Source organism: Hipposideros armiger, unplaced genomic scaffold, assembly GCF_001890085.2.
Source record: "Hipposideros armiger isolate ML-2016 unplaced genomic scaffold, ASM189008v1 scaffold_177, whole genome shotgun sequence".
Classification (NCBI taxonomy): Eukaryota; Metazoa; Chordata; class Mammalia; order Chiroptera; family Hipposideridae; genus Hipposideros; species Hipposideros armiger.
In genome coordinates, this window is record NW_017731527.1 from 2,126,763 (window position 1) to 2,140,571 (window position 13,809).

Below are 13,809 nucleotides of genomic sequence, written 5' to 3' on the forward strand. Positions count from 1 at the left end.
AGAGAGAGAGAGAGAGAGAGAGAGAGAGGGAAAGAGATTGAAATCGCAGCCTCTCAAGGCACCAATCATATAAGAAGGCATTTTAGACATTCACCTCTAGCTGCAAATTACAGAAGAGGCCCAGTCAACACAATATGAAACAGAAGAAATGTTTAGACAAGCCTGGCCTCAATTCATGGCCCCCAGAACCAGGAGCAAATAAAATGATTGTTGTTGTAATTTACTAAGTAATGTGCTCATTTGTTATGCAGCAAAAAGTACCAAAAACAATCATCTGCAAGAAGAAATAAATAATCTCTAGGTCATACCACTAAATCAGCTTACCTCTACAGTTCTCACAAATTTTGGCCCTTGATCATAATGTACATGCTATTTTAGTAAATGTTTCTTTAAAACATTCTTTTCTGAAATGTAAAGATGAATCCACTTTATATTTTATTATAAGATAAATAATTATGAGACCAGAGGACATACCTGTACATCAACATACTTCAGTTGTCTGCAGTTATTCAGGCTCTGCAAAGAAGTTAATCCACAGCGTCGAAGAGATAGGAACTGCAGATTTGTACACTCGGCCAGTGTGGAAAGACTACAACCTGGCAAATCTTGAAATGTAACTGTTGTTACCTAGAGAAATCAGGAAAATAGGCATGTACAACATTAGCTAACAATAATGAATATAAACTATATTTGCCTTGCAACATTGTTTTAAAAAATTCACCTAAAAATAATGATGCATATTGAAACCCACATTTATTAACAATTTCATTTAGCTATCTGGCCTCTTTTGTTCCCCATATAGAAAGGCAAAATAATGCAGTCATTCACTACCAATTCATGTTAAAAAGGAATATGCATAGAAGTAATAACAATAGTTTATTAGCTCACACCCAGATTTTTCACCAAATTCACTTTCCTTGTTTTTCATGTTCTTGGCATTATTTTCTGAATTGCATGATATAAATGTTTAAGATGAGCATTTGACAGTCTCCTAGGGATACCTGGATAGTAATAGGAGCCGCAACAGGTCAGGGGATAGATTTTATGCCAAACCTGCCATGCTTCAAGTGGATAGCTCAGCTATCTTCCTGAAAAAAAAGTTTGACTGAGAAGAGATATTATAGAACCTGTAATAAGTAGAACCTTGCAATAATAATTGAACCATGTAATACAAACATTCTATTTGGAGTCTTCTGTATTATCATTCTTTACTACTGAATAAGTAATATACCCAAGCATATGGTATCTGTGGTAAAACAAATTATGAGTAGCATTTTCTTCTGTATTTTTCAAACATTTGAAGGCCATACATTTAAAACATTTCATATTCTTGAGATACTACTGTACACTCAATACTTTACAAGGCCTTTTTTCTTAAGGAACTTTTCTATCTTTTTGGTTTAAGTCTTTTAAATTAAAGAAAACTCAATATCAAATAATGTATTCAATTTTATGTTAAGTGTACTAAGGACTACACTTACTGTTCTACAAGATTATGTCAGATAGGCATATTTTTGTATTACTAAAAAACATTCTACTTATTAAACTCAAGATCTCTCACCTAATAAAAGGGCAGAGAAATAATGTACTAATGTATTGGTTCTTCACTATAATCGAGTAACTATAAAAATCACTTTATAGTAAGAACACTTTCATATTGTCACATCAAAAATCCTAATTCCAGATAATAATTTAAAAATGGTTAGCTTTTAGGAAAAGTCTATTATATATCATACTCAAATCAGGAATTCAAAAAATGTTTAATTGAAAGCATTATTGTTTCAGAAAAAGCTGGAAAAAGCATAAAATTTTAAGTGCAGGAACTCCTCTTCATATGTAACATCTACTGTGCACTATATTAAACTAAGCTTTTAATTCACATAATTATACAAGTGAATGGGAAGATTACATGTGTTCATTACGATATAAAGAAGCAATTAAGTCTACTCCTTGCTTAAATAGCAAAAGCAGCAATCAGTGTTTTAAAAATTTTGGGTGAATAAAAGTTTCTAGTTTCATAGGAATTTTAGGAATGTCTCCATTATTCATAATCCAAAACACCATTTTATTGGTGAAAATATTGTTCAAGAATGAGGGTAAAATACATACTCAAACAAAAAGTGGGAGGATATGTCAGTGTTGATAGCACATATTTAAGGCAGAAGGAAAGTGATAACCGATGGGAGACCTATGAGTATGATGAAAATAGAAGTCCAAAATAAGTGGTAATCCAGACAAAGACAAATACCATATGATTTCACTTATATGTGAAATATAAATAACAAAATAAACTAACAAACCAAACAAAAACAAACTCACAGAGAACAAATTGGTGGTCGCTACAGAGGAGGGGCTTTGGGGGAACAGGGTGAAAAAGGTGAAAGGGATTAAAAAGTACAAATTGCCAGCTACTAAAATAGTCACAGGGATGATGTAAAGTACAGCATAAGGAATATAGTCCATAATATTGTAATAACTATGTACAGTGTCAAAAGGGCACTAGACTTATCTGGGTAATCACTTAATAAGTTACATAAATGTCTAATTACTTTGTTGTACACCTGAATTTAATATAATATTGTATGTCAACTGTAACTGAAAAATACATTTAAAACAATTTTTGAAACAAATATTTTAAAATAATCTTTTAAAGAGAAAAATATTCATCCGTTTGTGACATGATAACTGCTATACAGTGTCCATTTAATTGGTCCATAAAGAACCACTATAAATTCTGTAGTTGGAACACTGGCTCTATACTAAAAAATAAACACACTATTTAGAATTGAGCACTTAAAAACTGAAAATAACAACTGCAGCTTTATAGTAACAAATGCTGCTCTATCTTATAATTTATATTATTCTGCCTGATTTAATATTATGCTGCTTATAATTGAATACATAAATGCAAGTTCTATGTGGCAATTATTATCATTATTATGATGTGGCAATTTGCTAGTTTAATTACAGTACTGGAGTAGCAACTGCTACGGTGTCCCTGTTAATGGTATTATATCACCTTTAAATATGAAGTGTTTCATAATATTTCCTCTTCCCTTTTATAGAACATTAAAAGAGTTTCCTCCTGATAGAGCACCCTAGGTTTATCCAAACATATGCGACCAAAATGATGTTTCACTTGAATCATTTATTGATACTGCATGTATCACATAAATAAAAACAGCCTCATGCTCCAAAAATTAAGGTCAATATAGAATTAGTTCTCATAGTTGTTCATCACTATAGAGTCAGCCTGAAAAAGAGCAACTGAAGCATAGTAAATGTTCATTAGTGGTGGTTTCTTTCCCTTAGAAAGGGAAAGTAAACTTGAAAATGAGCTGTTCCACCTACAGAATCTATGACTCATTTACTGTATTTTAATAAAATATCACTAGTCAGTTTCCATTTAATCATCTTTATTTCCCCAAATGGTACATAAAATGACATCTATCTATCTATCTATCTATCTATCTATCTATCTATCTATCTATCTATCTATCTATCTATCCATCCTCAATTATTCTTGAGTTCAACCCAAAGAGCATCAATCATCTATGATAAACTGAAATTACACAAATAACAGAAGCAATGACTCTATGTTTTGCTTTTTTTGCAGTACATCTGTTCAGTGCCACATCTCAAATCTGTTAATCCTGAATAAATAATACTGGGGGTGCCAAAAAATGTGTACACATGACTTGTATTCATCTTTTGTTATTGGTATATATTGAGTATTACAATTTTAATACCAGTTTTTCCTTTCTTAAAATATGCATACATTTTTTGGGTACTTTCTGTAGTTTAAAAAATCATCTGCAAAGAGACTGAATATGAGGTATGATTAGTGGCTTAAGTGAAAGAGAATAACTTCAAGTAAATCTTGTACCATCACACCACCATTTTATTACACTTTGCCTTATAGAAGGGAAGTGAGACATTCTGATATAAAAGTTAGTCAGTAGCTAAAATATTATCATCCATGCCATGTCATAAAGCCATATTAAAAAAATCCTTAAGCTTAGTACCCTTTCTTGTGGTTGCTATTTAAAGCAAGTTACCATTAGGAGGAAAATATCAAAAAGAAAAGAAAAACGAATTAGGTAAAACTAGGGAAAATTAAAACATATTAGTTGTCAATATGTTTTAGTTGTCAATAGTCACTGTCCTATCGTTTCGTGATATTATTGAATATAGTGGATGGTCCAGCATTTTCAACTTAATAACATCCTTGATGAGATAGGCTATTAAGCAGCCTTCAAACACCCATTGTCTTTTTCTTCAGATGCTTGAGATCTACTTTGACAATGACTACTGTCTGTATTAGGAGCCCTAGGCTACATTCTTTATATATATGGCCTTTTAAAACTCAACAATCCTACAGAGTAAGTATGGCTCTTCCCAGTTCATAGAAGACAAAAAACTGAGGCTCAGAAAGGTCAAGAACCTTACCCAAGGTGACACAGCCAGTAAATGAAAGAGATAAAATTAAAACCCTGATATTACTTGATACAGGACTTCTTAGAACTCCATTAAATTACACTCAAATTATTTGTATATTAATTTCATTTTTAATCAAAACACTCTACCAAAATTGTGAAGTGAATAATAATATGAAAATAAGATTAATAATCAGTTCCATTTATTTATCCATCCATTTATCTATCCTTCTACTCATCCATCTCACAGTCAACTAATGGAAACCACTCTTTGTCTGACAATACATACGGAAGTGTGGACATGCAGTAGACCTGCTATGTGTCCTGAAGACTCAAAGTGAGAGATTAATACAAGCAAAATGAATTCATTACTGAGAGAGATTTCAGAGGAGTAAACTTCTTTCCTAAAGGTCCTCTTCCAGTCAGAACTCCCAAACATGGCAATGGGTGATCAAGATAAGGACGAAGACATAAATGTATGAGGTTGGAAAATAAAAGTAATAGGTCGGTAGCAGTGAGGAAGGAAGACACCACTATCAGCTATCTGCCAAAATCAACAAAAGATAGTATTTTATAACACTCGAGCATTTAATTGCACATTCACATATATTTTTCATCTTTACACTGTGTATTTCATGCTTCAAAGAAAAATGAAATGTCTGAAGTGGTTGCTTTGAGCAGTCATCAGGGGATTACAGAGTCCTTTAGAACACTGCTGCTCCACTTAGGCCATGGCCCAGCGCCCACAGCACCACCCAGGGGCACTGTGGAAACAGGGCATTGGGGCTGGTCACCCAGCCTCATGAATCAGAATCAATAGTTGCAAGGCCCCAGGTGATCTGTATACACAGGACAATGTGCAAAGCTGTGCTCTGAGAAGTAAAAGAGAGGGTTAATTCTCACTTTCTGTAAAGTGATGCGTTCCACAGAAGGAAAGGAGTGCGCAGAGGAAACACAGAGTAGAGGCTCGCACACGGTCGTGTCCTCGTGCTCTTGGACAGAACACAGGTCCGCAATAAAGGAGGATAACACTCCCTCCTTCTCCTAACCTCAGTTTTACTTTTTAAATTTTATTTATTTACGTTTTTATTGCTAGTTTCAGGTGTACAGAACAATGCAATAGTTACCATTTTCACCCTCACAAAGTAACAACCCCCCTCCCTCCACCTATTGTCCTCCCACCCCCGCTATCATGCTTATCTATTACAATTCCTAAAGAAGAAGGAAATAGTACCCTTTGCAACAATATGGATGGATCTAGAGAACATTATGCTAAGTGAAATAAGTCAGTCAGAGAAAGACAAATATCATATGATCTCAGTTTTACTTTTGAAACAGCTCCCCTGGAGGCCTGGAGCTATCACTCATGCTTAGCCCCAACAGATGTTCATGAGGAAAATGACTTTAAATAAAACAGCAGCTAATGTCATCACTTCAGAAAGCCTGCAGCAACACAGGGAAAGTAGAAAAAGAATGATTCCAGATATAATGCAGCCAAAGAGAAAAAAGTTAGAGAAGAGCTAATGAGAGATTCTATATGCAGCTCTGCAGATCTGACAGATATGGCAAATGTATCACCCTAGGACTAGAGGACACCTCAGAGCAGTTCCTTACACTGATCTCTTACATCCCAGAGATCTCTTTAAATCTTATGATCTTATTATCCTCTCACAGAGTACCCTGAAATCTCACTTATGGCATTTAACAAGATCTGTAATAATGTATTTATCTGTGTATTTATTTGTTTAATACCTTTTTCTCTACCACAGTAAGTTCCATAAGTGTAAAGACTGGGTTTTGTATCTGTCCCTTTGGTTCAACAATAAATTTTAATCATCCATAGTGGACAGATGAATATTTGCTGAATGAATGAATAAAACAATGCACATATATTAATATGAGTGTCTCCTTTCCTAGGCATCTGTTTATATCAAGAAACTAAATAAACTTGTTAAATACATTTGAGTTTCAAGCTCTAGATAAGTATGTTTTTAAATCATAAATCCTTTTTAGTATTTCACTATTTGAAATAGTCTTCCTTGTTTTTCTATACATTAGTTTCCGTCTTCATTTTGATTGAAACTATAGGCTCCATAAACATAGAAAATTAGTAATATTTGGTGACAACTATATTAAATCTCAGACACATAGCCACCATGTCTACATAGCATATTACTAAATAATCATGTTTTTATAAAAATTCTATTCTCATAAGCCCTTCTTTCACATGTGTCAAATACAGGGAAATCCACTTCATTTCTAAAAGAGCCACTAGGTGGTGATGTGGCCCAAGACTAACGTAAACTCCTAATTGAAATATTAGTTAAAAATTTCCTGTTCTCATTTGACCCTACATTCCCAGATGCCTCTACTCTTAGAAACTTGATAATGGCTATAGGGCCCTTAAACACAGGCTTCAAGATATAAATCAAAGCTTTTTATAGTGCTTCACTGAGGGAGAAGACCCCCTTAATAATTTAAATTGAGGGATCTATGAATACATACAAGGGACAATATTCCACTAGCAACTTCACTGATTAAGAGACAGAATTCTTGAATATAAAATATGCCTACTACTAAGATTTAGAAAGTTACATTTTAGAGAACCAATTCAAATTAAATATGAAAAAGTTCATAAAATTAAAAAAATACCTGTTGTAAAGTATTCCAAGGACCACACCGAAGAATTTCTAGTGAATTCAAAGGGGGCAGAATGTCAGCTGGGCATTTTACAAGTCTCTTTCTCTTAACAATCTTCTTTTGCTGATTTTGCTTGAAAATTTCCAACCAGGGTTTAAATGATTTTATCCAAGCTCGTCTCTTTTCTTCAATACAAGATAGAAGTGTTGGCTCTGGTGCAGAGCAGGTCACGATATTTTCATGTTCTGCTCTAATTTCATGACATTCTTTTGGACTTTCTTTAACTTGAGACTTCAGAGAGTTTACTTCTTTAAGAATCAAGGCGTTTTTTGCATTATAGCCACCCAGGTCTTCACAAGGAGTATGTCTACCTAAAATTAAATTTTGTTTGTTTATTTTGCATTCTACATTTGTCAGAGCATCACTAGTATTAAAAATCACGTCACTATTCAGAGTATTGCCGTTGGGGTTCTCCTCATCTTCTTTACATTTTAAATCAGTTTCTTTTTCTTGTGGTATTACATTTCCTCCTATATTTTCAGAATTTTGTAATATTAGTGGTGGTAGTTTTTGTTTCATTGCAATCACTGAACTGTTATTCTCTTCATATAATGTTTCATTCTGTTCTAATATCTCTTCTTTTTCTACTTTTTGTATCTTACTCTGTTGATTATCTTTGATTATCTTCTGTGCTTCGTTGTTTTCCACCTCATTAATTTCTTGATTATGTCCTAATATTATCATTTGGGTTTCTTGTGTCATATTATCATTTATGGTAGGCTTCAAGGTTTCTTCCTTTTGTACTGGAGACTTTAATTCTTGCAGCTGAAACTGTTCTTTCACATTATCTTTTAGATCTGGGTGCTCCAATTCAGTTTTTTCATCTATACTTTCAAATTTTCTTTCTTGCTTGACCGATTTTTCTGAACATTGTTTTGCTAGCTTTTCACTTTTTTCTTCCACTTTACATTCTGCCAAATTTGCATGGTTTGATATAGATTCTTTTAAATGCACTTGTATTGATTCTTTGAATACAAGTTGTCTATCTACATTTTCTCCCTTATTCGATTCTTCAACTAACCAAAGGGGAACATCTTCCCACTTCTTTGACTTTTCATCCCCTAGCTTTTTTACTATATCATCCTGATTCTCTGATGCGCCTTTGACAGTTAAATGTTTGGCATTATGTTCTCCATTTTTTAATGCTGTACTTATTATTAGCTTTTGTCTTCTCTCTTCTTTTAATCTTAATTTTTCTTTGTTTCGTAGTTGCTCTTTTTCTTGTCTCAAAATATTCTTTTTTTCTTCATATTCTTTCTCTCTCCTTTTCCTTTCCTCTTGCTTCTGCCTTTTTATCTCTTCTTCTATTCTTTGTTCCTCCTCTAATCTTTTTCGTTTTTCTTCTTCCACCTGTCGTATTTTTGCTTCCTTTTCTTTCCACTCTAGCATTTTCCTTTTCTTATTTTCTATTTGTTCTTTTATGATTGGGCCATATTTTTGGTAGGCCACAAATGCTCTATATTTAGCCTGAATTTTTATAGCTGCATTATGCTGCAGTTTTAACAAACGAATTTTTTCTTTTTCCTGTAGGTCTTTAAATCGTGTTCTTTCTTCTTCCATTTGTAAGTTCAAATTTCTAATAAACTCCTAAAATAAAGATAAACAGTAGTCAGTAGAAATTAAAAGTGTGATGTTATTAAAATATAATATAAAATATACATTGAAAATACTAAAACTGAAATCATAATGAAGTTACTATAAAATTCACTTAGAAAAAACTATAGTCATTTATTTTAAAGGATATTATTTTTTTAATATCAAGTTAGTCGATACTCTAAATATTACGGCTATGCTAAGCCATCCAGATTAAACTGACGAATTCGTTGAGGATAGAAAGCATATGAAATCAAAATAACACAGAAAAAAAAAAAGCAAGAGAAATACAAGCCAAAATGTGTGTGGGAGAAAAGACTTCAACTGTCTGAGATGGGGGGTTCTGATAAAGGAGACTCCCAGAGCTAGCACAGGGACTGCAAAAGCAAGGCACTTTTTTTTTGTTGTTGTTGTTGAGAATTATGATACCAGGGAAGTAAGGTAAAACATACACATAAGCTATATGAAGAACTAGCCTAGTCACACTCCTTATCCTTTCTCAACTATTAACAGAACTGATAAGCACGTGGTGAATTAAATGAGATAATTTGGAGTTAGATGAGTAAATATCATTGTCACTAGAACCCTAAAATAAAAGTAAACAGATCAAGAAATTCAGCAAATATTTGAGGAAAACTCATACAAATGATGTGAGGCAATGAAAATACATTTTATGTAATGTGTCTTTTTTTCCCTTCTGACTGCTTTGAAGAGTTTTCCTTCTTTGCCTTTAATTTCAATAGTTATACTATTAAATTTCTAGTTATGATTTTCTTTGTATTGATTCTACTTGGGGATCATTAATCATCTTTGAATGTTCTGATTTTTTAAGAATTTGAAACCATTTCAACTATTATCTCTTCAGAAATTATTGGGTTGTTGGAAAAGTCATGACTCATGTTTGCGACAGATGGCACTAGTTCATTTTTGGAAGTACTAGAGTCATTCACATCTATGCTATTGCTATGTCATTTGACAGCTGACAGTTCTAGCTTCATTCTAAAAATAAATTGAGTGATTTGGTTGCATTTTGGAGATTTTATAAGTTGAAGATGGAAGACCAAACTGTTCATTTTTGCCGTATTTCACTGTTTTACTTCCATAAAGGGAAGAACGCGTGTCAAGCTTGTGAAAAGTTGCCTAAAGATTACAATGCTCTAAAAGAACGTCAGTGCCAACGATGGTTCATGAAATTCCGTGCTGGTGATTTTGACCTCAATGACGCCCCTCGGTCAGAGAGGCCCACTGAGGTTAATGATGACAAAATAAAGGCATTTATCGAGTCAAACCCATGTTACACAACACGAGAGATTGCAGAAACATTGAACTTCCATTATTCAAGCATTCATGACAACCTGAAGAAGCTGGGATACATAAGCAAGCTCAATATTTGGGTTCTGCATGAACTCAAAGAAGTTCATTTGACAGCGCATATAAACATCTGCAATATGCTCATTAAACATGAGGAAAACGATCCTTTTTTGAAGCGACTGATAACTGGTGATGAGAAGTGGATTGTTTACAACAATGTGGTGCGCAACGGTCTTGGTACCGACGTGATGATTCACCTCAAACGACATCGAAAGCAGACATTCATCAGAGGAAGGTTATGCTCTCAGTGTGATGGGATTTTAAATGTTTAAAGGTGTCCTGTTTTTTGAGCTCCTACCAAGGAACCAAACAATCAATTCAAATGTGTACTGTCAGCAATTGAACAGTTTGAACAAATCCATCATCCAGAAATGTCCGGAGCTTGTTAATTGTAAAATAGTTGTGTTCCATTGCAACAATACAAAACCACACATAAGTTTGATCGCCTGTCAAAAATGATTGGAGCTTGGATGGGATGTGTTGCCACACCCACCATACTCGCCTGACCCTGCACCATCAGACTTCCACTTGTTTTGCTCTCTTCAAAACTCCTTGTGTGGTATAACATTCAATTCAGATGAGACTGTAAATCAGCACCTTGTTCAGTTTTTCGCAAATAAAGACAGGTCCTTCTATGAACGAGAAATTATGAAGCTCACGGAAAGATGGCAAAAGGTTATCGAACTAAACGGGCAATATATTATTGATTGATCTTTGTTCTTTATATAAATAAATGACCTTTGAAAAACATAGACAAATACATCATGACTTTTCCAACAACCCAATACTTCAAATGTAAATGGATTAAATGCTCCAATCAAAAGACATAGGGTGGCTAAATGGATAAGAAAACAAGACCCTTATAGGAGACTCACTTCAGATTGAAAGACAAACATAAGCTCAAAGTAAAGACATGGGAAAAAGACATGTCATGAAAATGGAAACAAAGAAATAAACAAAAGCTGGAGTCATGATAACTATACCAGATAAAATAGACTTTCAAACAAAGCCTATAACAAGAAACAAAGAAGGTCCCAGTAAACCCACTTCAGTGTATTTATCAAAAGAAACCCAAAACACTACTTCGAGGGGACATGTGCATCTATATGTTCACTGCAGAACTGTTTACAATGACCAAGATGTGGAGGAGGCCTGGGTGTCCATTGATGGATGAATGGACAAAGAGGAGGGGGTACATATGTACAATGGACTATTGCTCAGCCATGGAAAGGAATGGGTTCTTGCCATCTGCGGGGGCATGGATGGATCTGGAGGGTATTGTGATGAGTGGAGTATGTCAGGCATAAAAAGACAGATATAATGTGATTTCACTTATATGTGGAATCTAAAGAACAAAACAAACAAACAAATAAAACAGATACAGAGAATACTTTGACTGTTGTCAGATAGGAAGGGGGTTGAGATTGGGTGAAAAAGGGGAAGGGATTAAGAAGTATAAATTGGTAGTTACAAAATAGTCATGGGGATGTAAAGCTTTGGAAATATAATCAATAATATAGTAATAATTATATATTGTGCCAGATGGGTCTAGACTAGTCAGGGGGATCACTTCTTAAAATATATAAATATCTAACCACTATGCTGTACACCTAAAATTAATATAAAATAATATTGTTAACTGTAATTGAAAAAATTAAAACAGTGGGAAAAGGTGAAGAAGAATAAGAGGTTCCTATTTCTTGGTATAAAACAAGTAAGCCATGGGGATATAATGTACAGCATAGAGAATATAGTGAATAATATTGTGATAGTGTAGTACAGTCTCAAATTAATGCTGGAATTACACTGATCACTTCTTTAGATATATAAATGTTGAAAAACTATGGTGTACACCTGAAACTAACATAATATTGTATGTTAGCTATATTCTAATAAAACTCTTTTAAAAAATTGTTTTAAATGGTAAATGTTCACCTATGATAACATCCAATGATTCCATTTCCAGGCTTTTTACCCAAGAGATGTGAAAGTATCTACACAAAAATTTATAAGTGAATGCCTATAGAAGCTTTATGTGTAATAGGCATAAACTGAATACAACCCAAATATCCATTGATAAGTGATGGGATCAACAAATTGAGGTACTATATCCATATGATGGAATAGTACTCAGCCATCATAGGAAAAACAATTTATGTATGCAAGAACATGGATAAATGTAAAACAAGTATGCTGAATGAAAGAAGTCAGATAAAAGAGAACATACTGTGTATATTTCATTTTTGTAAAATTCTAGAAAACACAAATTAATTTATAATGACAGAAAACAGATCAGTGGTTGCCTAGAAGGGGAAAGGGAGTCCTGCAGAGGGTAGGAAAGAGATTATGAAAAGGTGCAAGGAAACAGATATAGTGTAATTGTATAGTATTTTGTTTGTGGTTATGGCTTGAATGATTTATACATGTTAATTAATCAAATTATACACTTTAAATGTGTGTAATTTATTATATGTGATCTTAATAAAGCTATTTAAAATTGATAAAAAATAGTATGGCCATTAAAAACCTAACTTTTCTGTGTTATGTTTATATAAATAAAAGGAAGCCTTGAAGGAAATACAAAGAAAAGTAATATGTTCAGGTGAACAGCACGAGTATGGGAAATTTTATCTACTTTATACTTGTAATTACTTAAAATAATTTTATATAAAAAGTGTGGGATAAATAAAGTTACATTTAATAAATGTGTTATCAGAATCATCTTACATTCAATGGGGTTATTTAGCAAAATCAATTAATTGTGTTCAAGAAATGCAGTAATTTTCATAACAATTTTCAATCATAACGATAAGTTAATAATTGTATGTTTCCTCAAACCTCAAAAGAAATTGTAGAATTATAATTTTATATAAACATACTCACTCACTAACCAGTTTATTTTAATTCTCAGGACATTCCATTTCAAGAAGAGTTTCTAATGATTAATGAATGTTTAAAGCTTTAGTAAATTAAATCCTATACCAGTTAGGAAATATTATTTTTAAATGTCTATTCCAAGCACAGTGATTTATTTTAAAGGAAGAATGATTATTGCACTGAGTAAAAACAACAAATAGATACCTCATGCTGTTTGAATCTCTCTTTCCACATTTTTTCTTCTTTATGGAGTTCATCTTTCATCTTGTCCTGTTTTTGCTGAACAGACAGTAATATTAAAATATTATAGTCACATATAAAAAATATTATGTTCATTATATAAAACTCTCACTACATATATTTGTAAATAATGGTTAAAATAACCACCCATTGGTTTTCAGTTATTAGTACTGGGATAGGCTATTTAATCTCAATCTAAAATGTCATATGAATGATAGCTAGGGTTCTCATTTTGAATATATAAAGATGTTTGAAACCTGGGAAAATTGTTTTACTTATTTGAATATGTTTATTCACATAATAAAGAGCATCGGCTAGAAATACTATTGGGAAATGTAAAAATTATAAATAATAAGGTTTGTAAAACGGGCTTTGCATTACAATATTTTTTCTCTCTACACCATCCCATTTAATTTATATAATAAACCAGTTCAGTGGGTAATGATTTTCTTTTAATAACTCTTTATTAGCACATATTTTGTTAAGGATCTGAAGAATAAACTAAAATCAGTAAAACATAATCCCTTTACTTCAAACTTTTACCTTTAACATGGGAACACTATCACAAGTTCACACATTACCCCAAATTTAG

At 32.9% G+C, this 13,809-nt stretch overlaps 1 protein-coding gene across 1 annotated transcript in view; it reads right to left on the reverse strand.

Moving 5' to 3' along the window:
- LRRIQ1 (leucine rich repeats and IQ motif containing 1) overlaps positions 1-13,252 on the reverse strand; it is a 195,576-nt gene extending 182,324 nt beyond the window's left edge. The window contains exons 1-3 of the mRNA XM_019652283.1: positions 13,182-13,252; positions 7,089-8,723; positions 475-627 (exon numbers count right to left, since the gene is read on the reverse strand). Of these exons, the coding sequence (XP_019507828.1) occupies positions 475-627; positions 7,089-8,723; positions 13,182-13,241 (1,848 nt within the window). The 5' untranslated portion in view covers positions 13,242-13,252. The remainder of the gene's footprint in view (positions 1-474; positions 628-7,088; positions 8,724-13,181) is intronic.
- Between the last annotated feature and the right edge of the window lie 557 nt (positions 13,253-13,809).